Consider the following 23,066-nt stretch of genomic DNA (forward strand, 5'->3'; position numbering starts at 1 on the left):
AAAACAGTCTGGGCTTTTCCTTTTATTGCCCATTGGTTGTCTCCCATTGGTTTTTACTTTTTAGTGTTATGCTCATTATATGGATATATATCACAGAAATAAGTGGGGTTAGCCCACGAGTGAATACGAGAGGCCGAATTACATACGCTGCTCCCATGTTTGGAGGATGCAACATCTTTAAAATTGAAAAGCTTAAGGCTATCTTCAATAGAAGGTTTAAAGTCCATAATTTAGACCATGGTTGAGCAAAACTCATCTCCAATCATGGATTGGGTCTATTACAAAAAAGCTCCATGGAGGTCTAAAGTCTATTTCTTGGTCTAAATATAGGCTATGTTTGGTATGGCTGTTCTTTGAGAAAAATATGGCTTCTACTTATTTTTGAGAATAAGTGGCTGAAAAGCAAAGCAGCTGAGTGTTTGGTAAACTGGCTTTTTATAAGTGCTGTCAGTGACAAAAACAGTGACAAAATGTTTGGTAAACTTAAAACTGGCTTGTACTTTTTGTTTGTGAAATGACCAATTTGGACATGAAATCATTTTTTGCCCTAATTATTTAGTAATATAAAATAGTTAAAGTTCTATTTTTATGGTTAGTTTAATATTTTTATGTACATATAGATTATTCTTAACCATCAATTTTTATAAATTATGGTGACCATATAATTAATATTGGACAATTTTAAAAATTATTAAAGTAATTAGACTATGCTCTTTTGGTTATGAGGGAGCATGTTCCATCCTAAAAAGCATGTATTAAACTCAATAGCATTTTGCAAAAACCTTTCCAGAGTCAACAAAATATCATGTCCTGTTGATCAAAAAATAGAATCCAATCATCATGTTCCATCTCAACATTTCATGAATTTCTACATAAAGATTAGAATGAAACTAACGAAATTCCTTGTATTCATAAGAAATCCTAGTGGCAGCTTGACATACATTACTGCACAATAGTCTTCCCGCCCATACATTACTGCACAATAGTCTTCCCTCCTACCATCCCTATAAATTAGAGTGCTTGTTTTGAACAAAAAAGGAAGGCAACATTCACAAGACATAACTTTCACACTGGTAAAATATATGCCAATCTTTATCTTGGAACAGAAACTGGTCGATCATGATCACCATTGTCTTCTTCCTCAACTTCATGATAAACAAAAGCTTTGACAGGACCACAAATTAGGTATAAAAACATAACAAAAAAAGGCTCTCTTCCATGTTAGTTTCATCTGCATTCATGAACAACAACATCATTTGACATGTAAGTATCACATCATTACCATGAGCATGTCGAGCTCACCTCCCACTCCAACTTCGCTGAGTCCACCGAGGCTGTACTCCATTCAGCTAGGTCTGAGCTAGACTCTACAGTAAAGAATCCTTTCTTTGGTGTTCTGTAAGTAAAAGATATGCATTTTGGATATGTTGAGGAGAGGTTGAGTGCTTTGTGTTGTTTCCATATAGATAGTTCATAGGGATATGTACACAGAACACACAAAACCATAAGGCAACATTTCCCAAAATAAACACTCCACGGTTCCAAAAAAGTAGTAACCTAACAAAAACGTAGAGAAAGCAGAGTGAGCCATATCCCTTTTCCCATGATCATTGTGAATGAACCAAAATCACAGTCCTAAATCAACCTAAACCCCCATTGATTCAGTACCCAATTACACGAATTGAAAATGAAATAGATACAAAACTGAAATAGAAACTGAAATCAACCTATAATAGATGCAAAACTGGAATTGAAATTGAAATTGAAACCCAAATCAACCTAGAATACCTCTTTTTCAAAGAAATTGAAACTGAAATAGATATAAAACTAACCGTGAATCAAATTGCCAAGCAACCAGCAATCAAGGATTGAGGCTTCAATTTCGAACATGGATGAGAGGCGAGGTGAAGGCAATCAGGGAAAGAGATTATGCGTTTGTGTTTGCAGTGCTGCGTGAGGCTTAAATTGAACACGGAAGAGAAGGTTTCATGGCATTGTGTAATTGCTGAAACGAAGAGAGGACAAAAATTGGTATTTTCAGAAGTTCATTCAACTACAGTAATCACCGCTACAGTGACAAAAGCCATCTCCAGCTTCTAAAAGCTGGGGTGAGGCGGCTTTGGCTTTTCCATCGAATAAGTGCCGACTTCTGGAAAAAACTGAGGAGAAGCTGGTTTACCAAACGCGAGATGCCGAGGTGTTTATAAGCGGGGGAGCAAAAGAGCCTCCCCAAACGCAGCCATAGACCACCAAAGGTGGCCCACATCAAGTTTTATGTTGCATGATTGCATAATTGATCCAAAGTTTTCCCAACCCGCCAACAGTTCCTTTTTTTTTTTTAATAAATTTGATTTTATGAAATCTTTAATTTTATGAAAGCTTCAATGGTCATGTAATCTTTAATTTTACGAAATAAATTTGACAAAGTTTATTATAATTATTATTATTTATTAGTGATATGATACATCAACTAAATATAACTATGAAGTATAATACAAAATGAGTCATTACAATAATACTTTACTACATTTATTCATTACAATAAAAATAAAAAAATAATTTGTGCAGATAAAAATCTAATCGGTAATCTGTAGAGTTGTGTATGAATCGACACGTGAACTCGAAAAGTCTTATCTTGTTCAAGTAAAACCCTAATTTGTGTTTGGCCCAAACTCTAGGTTACTTGTGACCAAGTGGTAATTGGGTTAAATTAGAAGGATCTAGATTCCTATTCAATGTACGATTACTTTCCTTGTATGATTGAGATTCTATGCATTGTAATCCTCTATATAAAGAGGCCCCTATTATCAATGAGAATACATAGCAAATTTCTCTCAATTTCAGTTTCTCTACAACACGTTATCAGCACGAAGCCCTAACCCTGAAACCTAATATTCGTAACTTTCAAATCCCAGAAACCTCCGCCGCCCTCCTTGAAGCTCTCTCCTCCAGAAGCCCAGAACCGGCCGGAAAATACCCAGACCTCCCCCGGAAATACAGAAAACCCCTCTGACCGGTTTGAAGCCTTCCTCCCTGCCTGCTGCTGCCATACTCCACCATAAGCTGCATCCTGACCCCAGATCACCGGAGCCAAAATATCACCATCGGAACCGGCCCAGAACCACCAGAACGGGCCGCCTGAAGTGACTGCACACCGAACTGCCGACGACCTGCATCCCCTGCATCTGCTTCAGTCAACCAAGCCCAGAAGTCAACCAAAGGCCCAGAAGCAGCCCTAGGCCCAGAAGCAGAAGCAGATCCACCAAGCCCAGAAGCAGGCCCATTGACATCAACGTCCAGTCAGCAGCCCAGGTCAGAGTGCCACGTCAACAACCGACAGCCACATCAGCACCTCCGGTCAACGTCAGTCAAACCTCCGGTCAATGACCGGTCAACCTTTTTCCTGCGACTTTTCTGGCGACTTCCGGCCACTTTTTCCTGCCAACTACAGTAACTTTTCTGGTCAAGTATTTCCGACCACTTTTCAAGGTAAATCTTTTCTAAAAGTTCCCCTTTTTTGAAGTTTTTCAATTTCTTCTTCTTTTTCTCGGGGACTTCCAACATCCCTTCTTCTACCTCCCTTTCTTCTTCATAGGGGAGACCAAAAGCCGAACTGTGGGGGTTCGTGCTCACTCCAAGCTTGGAGCTTGTAGAGTCCTCCAAACTTAGAGTTTGTTGAGAAGAAAACGATCGACCACATACATTGTCGTTTCGATCTAATCCCCTCTTGGAATCGGATTTTCTTGGAAGCGACTACGCCAAGAAAATCCCTAATTTCTTGGAAGCGACTACGCTCAGAAATTTTATAGTTTTTCGTGATAGTCTTCTTCACTCCGAAACTAACCCTATTTTCTTGTTGTTTTTCAGGATGAGTAACCTGAACAAGTTGAGCTTCGCTCCACTAGAGACAACAGGCGCTGGATACCACAAGTGGGTCCGTGATGTGCGCCAGCATCTTAAGGCTGATGGGATCCTGAGTACAATCCAAGAGCCAAGTCAAGACGTGAGTACTCCACAACAAGCTGCTGCTTTTGAAGCAAATAGAGCTACGAGAGAGGCGAATGAAGCTAAAGCCATCATTCTCATGACAAGGCACATGAATGATGCGCTCCAAAATGAGTACCTCAATGAGGAAGACCCAAGAAAACTATGGGTAGAACTCGAGTAGCGTTTTGGCAACGTCCATGATTCCCTGCTTCCAGACTTAGAAGTGAGATGGCATAGCCTCCGCTTCTGTGATCTCAAGTCTGTACTTGACTACAATTCAGAAGCACTTCGTATCAAGTCTATGATGGAATTCTGTGGACAGAAAATCACTGATACGATGTTGATCAAGAAGACTCTCTCCACCTTCCCCGTCTCTGCATTGATGATAGCCAAAAACTATCGGATTGATGTCAATGCTAGGCGCATCACAAGATTTCATGAGCTTATTGTTGCCTTGAACATAGCTGAAAAGCACGACAACATACTTGTGAAGAACTATAACTCTAGACCCGTGGGAACCAAGTCAAATCCGGAGTCTAATTATAGTCGCGCCTCCAAGGGAGGACGCAAGGAGCGAAACCCTAAGAATAGGGATAATTCTGGACGTTCTGGTCCATATTCTCGCCCTAAAGAGGAAGGAAACCACCAAGATAGGCGTGCACGGAACCGTGGAGGTAAACGTGTGAAGAGAGAGAGAGGCCAAGCCTCCGGTTATGGTGGTAACACCACCAAAGGCAATAACGGTCCCCAAAATGCTCACAGAGCGCCTCGATCAAGGGAACCTGACCATAATGATGCTTGTCTCAGATGTGGATCAAGTGGACATTAGGCAAAGAAGTGTACTGCATCCCAGAACGTTGCAAATGCATACAAGATGTATCGTGAGGCAAAGGAGGCAAATTACATGGAACAAGAAGATCAAGATGGCGATCTCGATCTAAGGGTGGAAGACTACAAGGATCAAGACCCAGAAACTGGCGATTTTGATTAAGTCTTTTTATTTTCCAAGAGATGTAGGCAATTGCCATATTATTTTTTAGTAGATGCCAATGCTATTAGTTTTTCTTCAAAGTAGGCGTACTCAATGTAAGTGTGATGTCTAGGAAGGTTTTGAGATAAGTGGTACTTAAGCGAGCCTTGCTCTACTGACATCTCTCTACTCACCTGGTCACATTTGCATTGGAATTACCGAAAGAGTTAGACGACTACCATTGTTTTGCATTAGCTAGTTTATTGGATTAGACTTTCTTTGATTAAAGAAACAATGATGTAATTCCGTTTAGCTTATTAATAAAAGTTGAGTTCTTTTCTTTATGACTCCTTTTTAATTACGAGCTTTTCTTTTAGGAATGGATGAACTTCAATGTCTTGCGGATAGTGCGACTACGCACACCATTCTACGACATAGGCAATTATTATTGGAGATGTTGCCTACATATTCATCTGTGACTACGATGGCTGGGCCATCAGGTTTAGTTCAAGGACATGGAATGACCCAATTCCTTTTGCCCAATGGCACCTTGATTAAAGTCACTGAAGCTCTCTACGCTCCTAAGGCAAACAGAACCTTATTGAGTTTTAAAGATATTAGAGCCAACGGATTCCATGCGGAAACGCATAGTGAGAACGGAATAGAATTCCTTGGCATTACCTCTAATGATTGCAGAAGAAAGCGCATCTTAGAGAAGCTTATGTGTCAATCTAGTGGACTTTATGTCACTACAATTCAACCTATTGAATCCAATAATGTCATAAGAGAAGATCTCTTGGATTCTGACACATATTGGCTTTGGCATGACCGACTAGGGCACCCTGGTCGTGATATGATGCTCCGTATACTAAAGACTTCACAAGGACATCCATTCTTCAGAGTGAGAAGAAGCAAGAATCGAAAATTAATTCCTGGACTTAACAAGACCGCAACAATTGCAGCATCTGGCGCTGCAGCCGTCTTGGGGCGCCATAGGGCCGCCCAAGTCCCATGTGATGACGTCATCAATGGCGCCAACCATGAGCATGACGCCATGGCTGTTCCTCCCAATGGCCATGACGCCATAAACAGAAATTCTCATGGCTCCAAAGCCATGATGGGAGATATAGTCACACATTTTGCTTCTAATAGCGCTACAGACGCTCAGGCCCAACCAAAATCCTCATTGGTTGCTTCTAAGGCCCCTCGCTCTTTCTGCAAAACCTGTTCATTCGGGAAATTAGGACCGAGACCGTCCTAAGCAAAGGATCCCAAAATACTCATTCCGTTCTTACAGAGAATCCAAGGGGATATCTGTGGACCAATTCAACCATCATGCGGACCTTTTAAATAATTTATGGTATTGGTTGATGCGTCGACACGCTGGTCACATGTCGCGCTATTATCCACTCGAAATGCTGCTTATGCTAAACTCCTCGCCCAGATTATTCGTCTACGGGCTCACTACCCTGACCATCCCATTAAGTCAATTCGACTTGATAATGCTGAGGAGTTTACATCGAAAACATTCGATGACTATTGCATGTCACTGGGGATTGATGTAGAACATCCAGTTCCCCATGTTCATACCCAAAATGGTCTCGCAGAAGCTGCTATCAAACGACTACAGATGATAGCCCAGACATTAGTTATGCGCACCAAGCTCCCTGTTTCTGCTTGGGGATATGCAATATTGCATGCGGCTACACTAATTCGTCTACGACCCACTGCCACCCAATCTTACTCTGCGTTACAGCTAGTGACTGGGTACGAGCCTGATATCTCGCACTTACGCATTTTTGGGTGTGCCATTTATGTGCCTATTACGCCGCCACAGCGTACTAAGATGGGTCCACAACGACCAATGGGCATTTATGTTGGATATGAATCTCCAACGATCGTCCGCTACCTTGAACCCTTGACAGGCGATCTCTTTCTCGCTAGATTTGCAGATTGTCACTTTGATGAGACAGTCTTCCCATCGTTAGAGGGAGATAAGAACACTGATGTTCAACAGGAACAACAGGAATTGTCGTGGTCTGTCCCCACTATGTCTCATCTCGATCCCCGTACCGCACAGTCTGAACTTGAAGTGCGAAGAATAATCGAGCTCCAGAACGTAGCAGACACTCTGCTTGATGCGTTTTCTGATGTTGCCAAAGTGACGAGATCACACATACCTGCTGCAAATGTGCCTGCAAGGATCGATGTCCCTACTGGACATCACGCCACTCCTGTGACACCAGGAGATGGCGCCATTGCCCACCATGGCAATGATGTGGCATCTATGGCCTCAGGTCCCGCAAGAAAGCGCGGTAGACTGATTGGTTTGAAGGATACTCGCCCTAGAAAGAGAGCGAATGAGGCACAAACAAATCCTTTGATCATCGATACTCAAAATCCGTCCCATGAGAATGTTCTGGATTATGGTTATGTCCAAGAGACATCATTGGGGGACGCCTCAATGTCAGAACCTATCCCTAAGAACGTAGAGATCTCTGTTAATTATACTAGTGTACATGGGACGTGGGAAAGAAACTCCATCATCATTGATGATGTATTCGGGTATTCAGTGGCGCGTGAGATTATTGAGACTGATGACATCGAACCACGCTCCGTTGATAAATGCCAATGTAGAGCTGATTGGCCAAAATTGAAAGATGAGATCCAGGCAGAACTTGATTTTCTAGCGAAAAGAAAGGTATTCGGACCAGTTGTGCCAATACCGCCCAACACCAAACCAGTTGGTCACAAATGGGTATTCGTTAGAAAGCGTAATGAGAAAAACGAGATTGTAAGGTACAAAGCTCGCCTTGTGGCGCAAGGTTTCTCACAACGCCCTGGAATCGACTACGAGGATACCTATTCTCCAGTAATGAACGTCATAACGTTCCGCTACCTTGTCAGTTTGGTAGTTTCTGAAAAACTGAACATGCAGCTTATGGATGTGGTTACTGCGTATCTATGTGGGGATCTAGATATAGAGATATACATGAAGATTCCAGACGGAATTCAGTTACCCAAATCAAGTGGCTCTAAACCACGGAGCGCGTTTGCGATTAGATTGAAACGCTCACTATATGGATTGAAACAATCCGGACGGATGTGGTATAACCGTCTAAGTGACTACTTGATTGGAAAGGGATATGTCAACAATGAACTATGCCCATGTATGTTCATAAAAAGGACAAGTTCCGGATTTGCAATAGTATCGGTTTATGTCGATGACATGAACATAATTGGCACCCTTAAAAAGTTAAGGGAAATCGTTGAACACTTAAAATCTAAGTTTGAGATGAAAGATCTTGGGAAAACACGGTTTTGCCTCGGTTTAGAACTTGAGCACCGTAGAGATGGTATCCTGATTCACCAATCAGCTTATACCCAAAAGATGCTTAGGCGTTTCAACACTGACAAGATTAAGCCTTCAAGCACCCCAATGGTCGTCCGTAGTCTTGATCCAAGGAAGGATCAATTTCGTCCAAAAGATGACGATGAAGAAGTGCTAGAGGCAGAAATGCCTTACCTAAGTGCAATAGGCGCATTATTGTACTTAGCACAATACACAAAACCGGATATCTCATTCGCTGTGAACTTGCTAGCTAGATATAGCTTTGCGCCTACACGACGCCATTGGACTGGTGTTAAAGATATCTTTCGATACCTAAGTAGTACGATCGATATGGGCTTGTCCTATCCCTACAGAGAGAAGATGGATTCAGACCCATCAAGTGTCAGGGACACCACACATTGTGGACTGCGTTCCCTCTCCCCATCCCAAAACGATATAAGTGTTTTGGAAGGTTTTGCTGATGCTGGGTACCTCTCTGACCCACACAAAGGTCGCTCCCAAACTGGTTATGTTTTCACCATGGGAAAGACCGCGATATCTTGGAGGTCTACAAAGCAGACCTTAGTCGCTACCTCTTCGAATCATGCAGAGATTATTGCTCTTCACGAAGCAGTTCGTGAATGTATATGGCTTCGATCCATAGTTACGCATATTCGAAGCAATTGTGGTTTGAAGTCTACCACAGATGAGCCAACAAGCATTTATGAGGATAATGCTGCTTGCATTGAACAAGTGAAGCAAGGCCACATCAAATGCGACAACACCAAGCATATATCGCCCAAATTCTTCTACAATCAGCAACAACAGAAGCTCCTCAAGATCAAAGTGAACCAGGTTCGATTTGAGGACAATGTGACAGACTTGTTTACTAAGTCATTGCCTAAATCTACGTTCGAAAAACATGTGGCAAGAATTGGCTTGCGGAAATTATCTGAACTCCCATGATCGTAGTCATCAGGGGGAGGCACAGACATCAGGGGGAGATGTCTACATGTTCGTCTCAAAATGTGAAGGGTGTGTTGTGCTCTTTTCCCCCTTCGACCGAGGTTATTTTTGTCCTACTGGGTTTTTTGTTACCCGGCAAGGTTTTTAATGAGGCAACAAGAGAAGCACCACGTTTGGGCAACACAAGGGGGAGTGTTCAAGTAAAACCCTAATTTGTGTTTGGCCCAAACTCTAGATTACTTCACCTAGTGGTAATAGGGTTAAATTAGAAGGATCTAGATTCCTATTCAATGTACAATTACTTTCCTTGTATGATTGAGATTCTATGCATTGTAATCCTCTATATAAAGAGGCCACTATTATCAATGAGAATACATAGCAAATTCCTCTCAATTTCAGTTTCTCTACAACATATCTAACAATATAGTAAGATTTCTTCAATCATTAAAATTATATTTGAGCTGATGACAAGGTGGGATCCTCAAAAACAGCATCTTCTAAGAAACCTGCATTTGGCACATAAGGGCCCTCAACTGATTCCCTGAAGAAAAAAAAAAAATATTCCACAACAATGTTAACCAACAGAATCATATAATTCATATCTCTATGTCAATTCCCACAGATACTTGCCAAAGTAAGTCACCATAATAGTGAGCAATTTTTAAGGCTTTTCCACGCAATCCAGCTTTTAATGCTTCAGTGCAACTCATAGTAGTAGTTCCCACCTGTAAAGTTATTGACCAGTAAGAAGATTATGACCTAACTTTAGTTACATAAATAGATGAACCAACGGTTGTCTCAAAACATAGCATATACTATTTGCACAGAAGCTTACAGCAATGGGAGCTGGATTTCCTGGAACTTTAACCGCCCATGCTTCCCCAGCTATAAACGATGGTAAACCTTCAGCAGGTATGCTGATACCGGGAAACATCAAATCTGCCCCTCCAATAACATATCGAGAAACCTCGCCCCCTTTCAGCATGAAAGAAGGCAAGAGATCAGGGACCTTCCAGAGGGCATAAACTGAAACGGAAGACAATCAACCAAACAAAGATGTAAATAACCTGCAGATATGCTAGCAGAGCTTTTTCATATTTTCATTGACCCAAAGCAGGAAGTGAGATTAATGCCTATCTTATATTGACCTCTTTACGGTCAAGCTAAGACCAACTTCCTTGAAAATAACTAACTAGTAAAGTGTGGCAGACCACATACTAGAAAAAAGGGAAAGAAAGAAGGAAAAAAAGCATGCAAGACATGCAAGAACAAATAAGGACGAGATGGAAACAAGGACATGATACCTGTGGGAAAAATTTCTTTGCCACGCCCGTCAATATCAAAAAACACAGGAAAGCCTCCCTCAATGCCATATACAAGGACTCGATTTTGATACTTTGAAACCTTTATCTCCAACTAGAGATTAATTCCAGTAGTGAGTAACTAAAATAAATAAATAAGAGAGACACTCACAATTTGGGACTAACTCAATATTGCTGCTTCATGGAGCAAAGGATCAATCATACCGGTAGGCATAATTAACCAAATGAAAAATAAGAAGTGCATCAACATGCATGTGTACATTCGAAGACAAGAAGAAATTTTCACATACAAAAAATGCATTAACCATGTTTCTGGTCACTAGGTCCTGCACCGTCAAGCTTGAGTCGTTTAAATCTTTTTGGATGAGGTTCTTCTTCTTCTTCCAGACTAGCACCAGTTGCAGTACTACTAGATGCTCCATCATCATCATAGAGTTGAAGGCCTCGCTTGAGGTTCCTCTGCTTCAATAATGTTTGCCAAAGCTCCTCCACATCTTCCTCATATACCACACGGACCCCACACTTCTTCAGTTGCACAATTTCCTCATCCATTCCTCCCTCCCCGTAGAAGTGGGGTTTAAATGAGAATTCAAGCTGACGGTAGATATCTTGCCTATTACAGCTAACATAGAAGAACCAAATGTGATCCAAGACAGGTTGACCCCACTCTTCCCCAAACAGTATACCACCACACATACGAAAGACTTGTCCATCGGCCGTCAATCCGCAACTAATGGACAACTCAACCAAAGGGGGGAGTGGTTTGAGGAGTCTAAAAACAACACAGGTTGCGAATCCCATCCAATTATTCCTAAAGCAACCTGGATGCAGCTCTACAGTTATCGAAGACCCCACACTTCGGTGATTGTACCACTCTGGAATTTCATTTCCAGGAGCAACAAAGTCAAATCTAGCAACTTTAGAATATGCTTCAGGTTCAGGTCCATGTAAAGAACCACAATGTTGAAACTTCAGGTAGCTTGTTAGCAATGAAAGTGCTATACTCTTACAGCTTTCATTCTCCACCATTTTAAAACAGTTGATAAATCTTCCTTCCAGCACCGAATTGAATTCTCCTCTTTGATTGGCCAATGTATTTAATGAAATGCAGTTGTTAGCGTGTACCCATACATGAAATGGAAGCTCTGATAATGTCTGAAGCTTGCGACACGAATTCAAGCAAAGACGTTCAAGACTAGAGAGTTGGCCAATGCTCTCGGGTAGTCTAACAAATTGATTTTTGCTCAAATCTAAATCTTTCAACAAGAACAAGCATCCAAAATCACTGGGGATTGCTTCTTCAGAAAGATTGCAGTCACTTAGATCTAGTTTGGTTAATGAATGCAAACTAGATAAACAAGCCAACGAAAATCCTGCCGTAATGTGACTTCTTTTTTGCAATAACTGAAAGGGGTAGAAGATCATATTCCATGACTTAGGTGACTGTCCTTTACATCCACCAAGAGATATTTCTTTGAGGTTTTTCAAAAGACCAATAGAGGAAGGCAGTTCTCTTATGCCACTTCCACTCACATCAAGCTTCTCCAAACAGGAAACAAGACCCAAATCATTTGGCAATTTATCAAGCTTTGTGCAACCAGAAAGATTGAGATCTTTGAGAGATTTTAAGCCACCTACACTGCTTGGAAGACACACAAGATGTTTGCAATCTCTCAAGGACATAGAAACAAGTCCTTCAAGCATGCCAATAGAGCAAGGTAGTTCTCTTATGCCACTTCCACTCACATCAAGCTTCTCCAAACAGGCAACAAAACCCAACTCATTTGGCAATTTGTCAAGCTTTGAGCAACCAGAAAGATTGAGATCTTTGAGAGATTTTAAGCCATCGACACTGCTTGGAAGACACACAAGATTTTTGCAAACTCTCAAGGACATAGAAACAAGTCCTTCAAGCATGCCAATTGAGCAAGGTAGTTCTCGTATAGAAGTTCCACTCGCATCAACCTCTTCCAAACACGCTATATGGCCCAACTCCTCTGGCAATTTGCCAAGCTTTGAGCAACCAGAAAGATTAACAACTTTGAGAGATTTTAAGCCACCTACACTAATTGGAAGACACACGAGATCTTTGCAGTCTTCCATTTTCAGCAGAGGAGGTCTTTCAAGCATTCCAATAGAGGAAGGTAGTTCTCTTATGTCGGTGCCATTCACATGAAGCTCCTCCAAACTTTCTAAATGACCCATGTCATCCGGAAGTTTTTTAAGCTTTGAGCAACCAGAAAGATTAAGAACTTTGAGAGATTTTAAGCCACGTACACTGCTTGCAAAATGCACGAGATTCTTGCAGTCTTTTAAGTTCAGCATTGTAAGTTCGTCAAGCACTTCAATTCCTGGATCAACCTCATACAGTCTTGTACAACCTTCTAGAAACAGAACCTCAAGATGTGGCATACCTTTAAAGTTTGGGGTGTGGACAAGATTCAAAGAATTTCTGAGTTTAACGGTTTTCAGATTGTATAAAGGCTGTCAAGTAAAAGCATAAGAAAATTAGCTTTTATATTCAAACAATTTCTCCTGTAAGTAGTGAATATTATGTAAGTACTTGATACCTCTATTTCCAACGGAAAATGTTCAATGCAACTATGGCACATGTTAAGTTCTAGTAGCTTCTCAGGGTTGAAATGCGATGGGAGAGATTTCGAGGGATACCCGGTCCACTTAAGAATCCGTAAACTATTAGGAAGACATTCAAGCCCATTCGGTAGGTTGCCATTCTTAAGGACAAGGTATCTCAGTCTGTTCATCATCGAAAAGGATTTAGCATTCACCCTCACCTTTACTCCAAGCTCAGTTGAGTCCAGAACAATGCCTTCTATTGCTTCTGTTCCCTATTAAACATCACCAATATAAAATATTAGGGCTAAGAAATTGAGAATATTAGACTACCTTTTTATTAGCAAATATAACTAAAATTGCCTTATACTAAATCTCTTACAGTATTTTTGGTCAAGACATGTTCGACGTCATCAGAAAGCCATAACCTACTGCGCCTGCCTGGCTCATTAGTAGATTCCCGGCGGACAATTTCCCGACCCATTTCTTGAAGCAAATCGTGCATCCATAGTCTTCCATATGAATCAGTCAAGAGAGATCTTTCAATAAGGACTTTTATTCCAATAATCGCAGAAACATCACAACTGATCAGTACTTCTGTTACTCTATCTTTGTCCTCTCCACAAAAGAAGCATGAAATGTCTAGGAATATTTTCTTCTCCTCATCATCTAGACCATCATAACTTGTTTTAAGTATGTCAAAAATTTCCAAGTTACACACTCTTCCTAGTTTTGTCAATGCACTGTTCCATTCACTTAGATCTCTTCCATGCAAAAAAGAGCCTAGTACTTCAAGAGCTAAAGGGAGACCTTTGGCATAATTTATGACAGATTTAGACAAATCAAGAAAATCTTCTTCAGGGTAACCTCTTTTGAATGCTTTCCAGCTGAAAAGCTGAAGAGAATCCTCATCATTAAATTCCTCAACCTTCAATCTTCTCTCCACTCCATGTTCGATCAATAAATGCTCATTTCTAGTTGTGATGAGAACTCTACTCCCTGAACCAAACCAATTTTGATTTCCTGCCAAATATTTCAAATGGCTTGAATGGGTCACATCATCAAGAATGAGAAGAACCTTTTTGTGACTTAACAACCTCCTTATTATGGTGGCTCCTTCATGAAGGTCTGAAATGTCAGCCTTTTTTGTCCAAATCCCAGAGAGAAGTTGCTTTTGTAGATTATGTAAACCACTTTTTTCAACGGAGTCTCTAACATCGGTAAGAAGGAAACTAAATTCAAATTCTCCAGAGATTCTCTCATACACCGCTCTTACCATAGTTGTCTTACCAATCCCGCCCATTCCCCATATACCAATGAAACGGACGTCATCCACCCCTACACCTAAAAGCAAATTGACTGGCTGCAGTCTTGAGTAAATTCCAACTAGATTTTCTGCAAAACTGAATGATGTAGGTTGCAGTTTTTTCCATATAACTTCAACAATATCTCTAATGAGCTTTGATTCATACCTACAACACAGAATAGACAAAACACATCAGGTTATTGATATGAAGATTTAGTTTATGAAGATCTCTCTGTGTTGGACTTGATTTCTTTTATATTCTTGTAATGACATTTAAAAAGCCTCATAAGCTTAATTAATTATCTGCCTATATTATTTGTGATAACCTAATGAAGAGCGCAAAAATTAACTATATGTATATTAAAGCAATAAAAAGAGACAAAAAGAAAAGAGTATATGTATACCATTCCTTTGAATTCCACCCTGAGAAACTTGCCACTTCCTTTAAAGCATATCTCCACCTTCGCACTTTCTCTTCGTCACCCCTAAATCTTTCTTCATGATTAGCGAAGTCTTGTCTAAAAGTCCCTGTTTGCTTTCGTACATCAGAGGGATCAACATCATAGAAAATTGGCAGCACAGTTCCTCTTGCTTTCATGCATTCAAGAATTTTCACAAGTTCCTCCAAGCACCATGTCGACGATGCATAATTTTGTGAGAGAACAATGAGAGCAAATCTTGATTCTTTAATTGCAGCGAAAAGTGCTGGAGTAATAGCTTCCCCTTTTTCAAGTTCAGGATCATCCCTGAAAACTGTGATTCCTTGATCATCCAATGCAGTGTATAGATGGTCTGTAAAAGCCTTTCGAGTATCCTCGCCTCTAAAACTCAAAAAGACATCATATTTCCACCGAGGAGGCGAAGAGCTCTCTGTGCTCATTTCCAATTGAACCTACTGTCCTGTGCATAGAAAACAGAAATAATGATGGATGGCTTTGTAAGTCCACTATATATGAACATTCATTCTAATAAACGAATCGAATATGAAGCGACAAACATTAGTTGCTTTGCTTTTTGGTAGGAAATTAATTTGATCACAACTAATTTTGAATAGAAATTCATAAACAATTCGCATTAAAGCCTCTTTTACAACAAATCATCAGCAGAGCCGCAGAAATATTATACTGAAACGAATAGTAGATATATAGCAAAACAACGTAGATAAGGAGAAATTAATGGAGCTTTAACCTGAGATTGGGGTCAATTTGAAGTTGAGGTTCAGTGTTCAAATATGGGAATCACGTAGCAGCAGTACTTGAACAGAAAATGTAACAAGATGGAGAAGCAAGCAAGGGCGAGACTGAGATCGACGAGTGTAGATTTAGTGAGATTAGAGAGAGACTAGCAGAAAGAGATGGGTGAGGATGGATCTAGATCGTGAAAGACTTTAGCAGGAGGAGACTCCGGTCTTCAGACTTGACCAGTCAATCAATGCGATCCAACTTTGGGGCCCACCGCATTTGTTTTGTTGGGGCCCACCGCATTTGTTTTGCTGTTGCAAGCAGGCTCGAACCCCATGTCAATCGCTCACATTAGGTTTCGCAGTGCGGATTCCTTTTTGACAAAAGGAACATAAAAAGAACTAAAGTGCTTCCTTTTCCAGTCAAAAGGTGTATTCGTGGGAGTTGCTTTCAACAGAAGGGAGAAAATAAGTGCGGATTCCCTCATGCTCCTCGCTCTTCACGTTCTTTCAAAGAGCCATTGTTACTCTTGCCGACTGTTGAGAATGTGAAATTGTTGCACGGATTAGAAAAATAAAACCTTTGCAAAAGAGTTTGGGTTATTGCCCATTGATTTATGCTCATTATATATCATGAAAATAAAGCGGTAGTGGCCACACGCAAATGGGCCCTGCCCATCAGCCATGGCAGCGGTAGTGGGAGTGCGGAGGCCAAACGAGATAAACTGCTACTATGTTTGGAAGAGGAAACATTAGGCAACATCTTTAAAACTTTTAAAGCTCAACTGAGAACTAGCCTGAGCAGCCAGTTTGGAGTATGGGTGATTCCAAACTGGATGAGCTGGGCAAGGTTCAGCAGATTTTCTCCATTCTCTAATATTTTTCTTCTGTCATAACTAATGATCATCCTTCAATTAATTTTTATTTTAATTCTATGACTTGCATATACATTTATATTTGTTCTCCTTGCCTCCTATTCATCATCCTTCTCTGCTCCAATCCTGCTCTTATCATTCACACATTTTCTCCTCAAACCTCATTTAGAAACAAAAATAAGAACATTACCAGACAAAACATCAACTACAATATTTTCCTCTCTCAATACTTCAGTAGACAACTACAAAATGTTGCATAAAGTATTCCATGGTACCCTCCATTCTCTTCATTTTCCCAATCCCACCAGTTGAGAAATCAAGTTCAACAAAAGATATTAAGCCCTCTCTATACACATCTATGGGGGGATGTATCAAGCACATGCACTTCACTCCTCCACGCTAATCAATGATGCCAATCTCTCCAATTCAAACCATGACCTTGTTAATTATTACCTGAAAGAAAAAAAGAACTTGAGCGCAATTTCTTGTGTTAGATTCATAACTTCTCCTAAAACAATAAAAGTAAGAACCAAAACTACGATGAAATAATAGACTGAACTTGAGCGCAAAATCCCATAGATAAAAGTACTTGAGCGCAATTTCTTGTGTTACATTCATAGTTTCTCCTACAACAATAAAAGAAAGAACCAAAACTATGATGAAATAATAGACTGAAGTCACTGAACCACAAATTCCACATATAACTACGCAAGAGCATATCAGGTATTTTTGGCAGTCCACAGATGCCAGCCAAACAATAAGGACAAGGGGAAAGAGAGGTTCCAATACTTTTTATTTTTTGGACAATACAAATCCAATAATTTTAAGGGAGCCACTAATAACATTTTTGTTTCGTACTACAGAAAAAAAGGAGATGAGTGAAAAAGGGGTGGGGAAGAGGATGAGAGTACATAAAAATTAAAAACAAAAAACCATTTGAACTTTGTTCTTATTTTTAACTTTGTTCTTATTTTTAACTTTGTTCATATTTCTAAAAAACTTGTGTCTCCCTTTTTCTTCTTCTTCAAAAATCATAAACATAAACCAAACAGGTTCTTAGAATTGATAAGCAACAATTTCTCCACATGCTAAAGAACAATTTTTCCCAGATTGCCTCTCATTCATTACCATCAAGAAGATATACTAACCTTTCTCAACCTCTCATCTCCTGGTTTTGTCAAGAACCTCAACATATCTCTTTGGGATCCCACATTGTTCAATCAAGTGTTTTGCCAGATTCTCAATCACTCCACCTTGAACCAGAACCTCCAGCCCCTTCTTACCTAAAGGAAAAACATAAGTGTATCATCAGTAACTCTCGGAAGGAATCCTCATAATGTGACGATAAATATTATCCCCAGACAATCAAATCGACTAAAGCGCATATAGAGAGTATGGGTAAAATGTTGTTATATGTGTATATATACAAGTATATAGGTAAACCATAATTCAATATTAAAAAATAAGTAAATAAAATAAACAAAAAATATACAAATAATCACTTCCATATCTCATTGAAAAAATTAATAAATAAAGGCAGAATCTACACTGAAACTTTCACAAATGTTAACGGGTCTAATAAAATACTACAGTCCAGTCAAGAGAGAAAAGATACTCTCCAATAAAAACTAATTCAGTGTGCATAATTGTGCCACACACTTGGTAGTTCTGCCACGGTTGTACTACAAGCGAACTTCTTTTGTAGCTCTGATGCCAAAGCTTCAGGATCCACTAAAAATGTTTCCAGTCCTGATAACTTGGTCATTTTCTTATTACCTTGCCACCTTTCTGTCATTATCTGGACTGTTTTCAAACCACCTTTACGAACAACCGAGTCATTTCCCCTTGTCACAATGTGATGGGCTTGCATCCGGTTCACAAACGCTGCTCCTAAGTCTCTTTTATGAATTTCTGTAGGGTACGTTTGATGTAGGACGAGATTTTAGCCAATTTCAACAAAGAATCGGGAAAAGAAAGAAGCGTCTTCACATTAAGAAGAATAATTTGAATATTGGAAATTGGTATTCAAATAGGCTTCTTAATGATGGAATTAATCATAAATTACTATTTTGGATATATCGGGATTCTCGAACAAAATCTTGGTTGGGATTCCAATTATATATTTGCGTAATATTCTTTAGTATCTAGGATTCTATTTCTGATTTTTATTTAATGAGGTTTAATTAGGTTTTCTAGTTTTAGTTTATAATAAATTATTCTTTTTGTTTTCTAGTTGAATTAGGTTTATGTTATGTGCCCTATATATAAGGCACCTCTTAAATTGTAATTTTAATTCAAGTTATCAATAAAAACCCAAATATTAGAGAAGTTTCTCTATCTTTCTTACGGCTGTGCCCGTAATTGCTAGTGGATTCTAGCTCATCTCATATGGCTTTCGACGCTTGACGGAGTCTCTTACTATTGTGTTCACGCTTCCCGCATCATTTGGTATCAGAGCGGGTATCGCCCGCTCCTTAGCAGACGACGGTCCAAGGGAGAAGTTCACTACCGCCAACCTCAACGACGCTGGTCGTAGAGTATCTATCAAAGAAAGTTTTATTGAAGAGGAACATGCCAAAGGATTCGCCCTAGGACAACCTCATCAATCCAAAAGAGAAAAAAAAAAAAAAAAGAAGAAGAAACATGGAACGTTGGATATTCACAACGCCGGATTACGACGACTTTCGAACTACATGTATCATCAACGACAAGGTATGCTCTGTAATAATTGACAGTGGTCTACGAGAGAACTTTGTAGCAAACAAAGTTGTGGATTATTTTGAATTACCAACAGTGAAGCTGAGTGATCCATACTGGATTCCATTTGGAGAGGATGAATATGCACAAGTAACAGAGGTTTGTAAAGTTCCTGTCTCTATGGGAAAATTTTATAAAGAAGAGATTACTTGTCATGTGATTGACATGGACGACACTAATGTGCTTTTTGGAAGACCATGGCATGAAAGCGTCAAAGGTGGTTATTGCAAAGACAACACATATTTATTTAGGTGGGAGTCACACAAAATTAAAATCAAGCCTAGAAGGAAGAACATCAAGAATGACCATCCTGAGGTGTGTGAAAAGGAACATGAAGAAGCAACTTTGAAGATTGAAGAGAAACTCATTAAGGATAAGGAAGCTGATTCGTTCATCACATCGATATCCATGTCATGCATGCCTAATTGTGTTCAAGATCAACCCAAGGAGAAGTCATTGCCCATTCCTTTTCAAGTGGAGGAGTTCAAGTTTCAAGATGCTTATTCTAAACTTGTCTACGGTATTGGATTCATGGTGATTCCTTTTAATTTCGAGAATATTGAAGTTGATGGCTTATCATGTTTTATTCCTACTAATGATCGAGCTGCATACAAGAGGAACTCGAGGTCGAGTTCTTTTCAAGTGGAGGAGACTGATGTAGGACGAGATTTTAGCCAATTTCAACAAAGAATCGGGAAAAGAAAGAAGCGTCTTCACATTAAGAAGAATAATTTGAATATTGGAAATTGGTATTCAAATAGGCTTCTTAATGATGGAATTAATCATAAATTACTATTTTGGATATATCGGGATTCTCGAACAAAATCTTGGTTGGGATTCCAATTATATATTTGCGTAATATTCTTTAGTATCTAGGATTCTATTTCTGATTTTTATTTAATGAGGTTTAATTAGGTTTTCTAGTTTTAGTTTATAATAAATTATTCTTTTTGTTTTCTAGTTGAATTAGGTTTATGTTATGTGCCCTATATATAAGGCACCTCTTAAATTGTAATTTGAATTCAAGTTATCAATAAAAACCCAAATATTAGAGAAGTTTCTCTATCTTTCTTACGGCTGTGCCCGTAATTGCTAGTGGATTCTAGCTCATCTCATATGGCTTTCGACGCTTGACGGAGTCTCTTACTATTGTGTTCACGCTTCCCGCATCAACGTTGAACCTTTCTTTATGGCCCCCTTGAACAGTGCATCACACAATATCGCATCCAAAATCACAATGGATTTATCTGTCGGCTTAACCAAGTTTTCCTTTTCAACATATTTAAACACAATGTCAGTGGCATCCGAAGCACTGTAGAGCTCACCTGTGTCAGCACCTACAGAAGCGAATACTGGATTTACATGTACACTTGGTTTATAGATCTCAGCCACTTCAAGGATTTTGACTGACCGACTTTCACTGACAGCAGGAACACCAGTTTGAACATGCAGCTTCTTCAACTTGTTGTTTCTCTGGCTTGAAAGATGAGTAATCTGGATGGCTGCGGTCAATAGAAAGTAATACAGACTCCTTCTTATATTTATCTTCCTTCACTCTAATCTGCAGAGATGTTTGGGTGCCAACATTATGAAAACCACTAGCAAAGACAATATGCATTTAAATCACAGGAAGCTTAATTCAACCAGTCTCTGTCACTCTCTACTATGGCTATAAACCTCACCCCCTTTTAGAATGTATCAGAGAGTTAAGCTGAGATATGAAAGAGACTCAAAAGTCTTCACAAGTTACTACTACCAAATACACTAAACTGAAGAAAGTTTAAACAGTGGTCTTCTATTGTATAGATCATTATTAACAAGACTCGGAAGTCTTCCCAAGTTACCACTACCAAATACACTAAACTGAAGAAAGTTTAAACAGAAGTTGTGTATGGATCATTATTAAACTAAACTGACAAAGTTTACCCATGTCTAAAAGTTTAAACAAACCACGTACACACTATGACAATCAAATACAATGAAGAATCACCAAAAAGAAAAAATACTGCTGAATAATTAGGTACAGGTTATTGACTATACAACTGGTTATTTAGAACAGAAGATTCTATTGTTTTTTCACTCGTATGTGTCAACTTCAGACAGCTCATAGAAATCTGGCATAAAATACTTTTACAAACATATACAAAGGGAGAATTGGAGGTAAAACCAATAATGCCTTTCCTGATGCTCAAAATCATTTGAACAATTTTGCGTCTGCATCTCAAATACTATAACCCAATTCTCCATGAGCCCTGAATATAATAGAGATTTATACTATAACTTGATCAGTAATTGGTAGAAATATAAAAGAAAAATAAAATTTTCAAATATTGTCAAGAATACAGAGCAACAAAACCATGCATAAAGGTGCTGACCGCTGACAACACCATAAGGATGTGCAGAATGTGTTCAGAATCAAAACTATAAAAATACCAATATAGCTAACCACCAAAATGACTAAGTTAAAACTGACAAAGTGGCCACTTATGAGAAAGAGGAAAATGAAAGCATAACGCACCAATCCTGTAGAACATTTAGCTTGTAACCACTTTGATAATTTCTTGTGTGATGATTTCTTGATGTCTAGTGTGATGCCTGAAGGCCTACAAGGTAAAACATAGTTTGACCTGCAGAACCACAAAACAAATCATGAGTTCTTATAAATGAAGTATATGCACAGGGAGGGTAGAGAGAGATCATACAAAGTTTCACAAAGATTATATCTTTACCATACCATAGAGTGCTTCCGGGCATGGGAAGGTCTTTGTCTTTGACAGTTGTATGCAATGCTTGCAAAAGGCATTTTTCCAAAAGCATGTCCACACCCTCGGCAGAAAGAGGATGTTGATCCTCCCCAGTCGACTGATTAGCAGAATCATCATCTGTTAGCTTCAGATCACCTACATTTGCAGTTACTTCCTCAGCAATCTCATTCCTAACATCAATCGGTGCAACTGAAGCAGAACTTGGTTCAGACTGCACATCAGCAACATCAACATGTTGCCCCATTTCCTTATCATCAATGCCATTCAGTTGATCATGTGATCCATCATTTGCACCATTATATGAATCAGAAATTTGAGCTGATGACAAGGTAGGATCCTCAAAAACAGCATCTTCTAAGAAACCTGCATTTGGCACATAAGGGCCCTCAACTGATTCCCTGAAGAAAAAAAAATATATTCCCAAGTAACAGTGTAAACTCCGGTCTACCTTAAATTGGCAGCAAACTAATCGCAAGTTAAAGATCATGAAATTTTGCAAGAGATGAATATCACACATATACGGTTTCCTGGAATGAAACCCAGAATCAGAGTGAAACCATTCGGAGCTGGGGAAATGCAAAAAAAAAGCAAGGCCATAACCAATTAAGCATAATGATTCAGAAGGAAAAAGTGGTAAGAGAGGTACCGCTGGTGAACATAGAGCGGACGGAATGGATGCGGAAGGCGTTTTTTGCCGGAGGGGTCGGATCGGGACCACCCGGTGGTGAATGTGTTCGGGCCGAAGGCGATGGATATTTCGGGGGTGGATTTTCCGGCGACGATTGTGGTTGTTGGGGGATTTGATCCATTGCAGGATTGGCAGAAGAGGTACTACGAGGGATTGAAGGAACATATATGCTTATCCTGAGTTATTAAAAGCAGAGCTGGTGGTGTTTCCGAACGCCATTCATCCTTTCTATGCTTATCCTGAGTTGGATGACTCTTCTGCTTTTATTAACAGAGTCAGGGATTTCGTGCAATTGCAATCAGTTAATGTTACCAATTTGCTTGCCAGGATATATGAATGCCTGAA

General features: G+C 39.6%; 2 protein-coding genes and 1 non-coding gene across 4 annotated transcripts in view; all 3 read right to left on the reverse strand.

Moving 5' to 3' along the window:
• Positions 1-23,066, reverse strand: part of LOC112168850 (disease resistance protein RUN1) — a 33,285-nt gene that overhangs the window by 4,445 nt on the left and 5,774 nt on the right. The window contains exons 1-4 of one of the 2 annotated variants that reach the window (XM_040508103.1): positions 15,645-15,891; positions 14,861-15,356; positions 13,533-14,622; positions 13,147-13,425 (exon numbers count right to left, since the gene is read on the reverse strand). In XM_040508103.1, coding sequence (XP_040364037.1) covers positions 13,147-13,425; positions 13,533-14,622; positions 14,861-15,336 — 1,845 coding nt within the window. In that variant the 5' untranslated portion in view covers positions 15,337-15,356; positions 15,645-15,891. Of the gene's footprint in view, positions 1-13,146; positions 13,426-13,532; positions 14,623-14,860; positions 15,357-15,644; positions 15,892-23,066 lie in introns of those variants that run through there. The other variant, XM_040508102.1, reaches the window with a different exon arrangement.
• Positions 9,881-10,677, reverse strand: LOC112170664. Its single transcript, XR_005801448.1, has 3 exons — positions 10,559-10,677; positions 10,071-10,280; positions 9,881-9,979 (listed from the first exon to the last, which is right to left on the reverse strand). It is a non-coding gene; the product is annotated as an uncharacterized LOC112170664 (transcript).
• Positions 20,424-23,002, reverse strand: LOC112170666 (eukaryotic translation initiation factor 2D). The gene is made up of 5 exons (XM_024307998.2): positions 22,680-23,002; positions 22,003-22,396; positions 21,787-21,895; positions 20,694-20,829; positions 20,424-20,605 (listed from the first exon to the last, which is right to left on the reverse strand). Exons 1-5 carry the CDS (start codon positions 22,840-22,842, stop codon positions 20,424-20,426), a joined length of 984 nt encoding a protein of 327 aa, XP_024163766.1. The 5' UTR covers positions 22,843-23,002.

Source organism: Rosa chinensis, chromosome 6 (genome assembly GCF_002994745.2).
Source record: "Rosa chinensis cultivar Old Blush chromosome 6, RchiOBHm-V2, whole genome shotgun sequence".
Lineage (NCBI taxonomy): Eukaryota > Viridiplantae > Streptophyta > Magnoliopsida > Rosales > Rosaceae > Rosa > Rosa chinensis.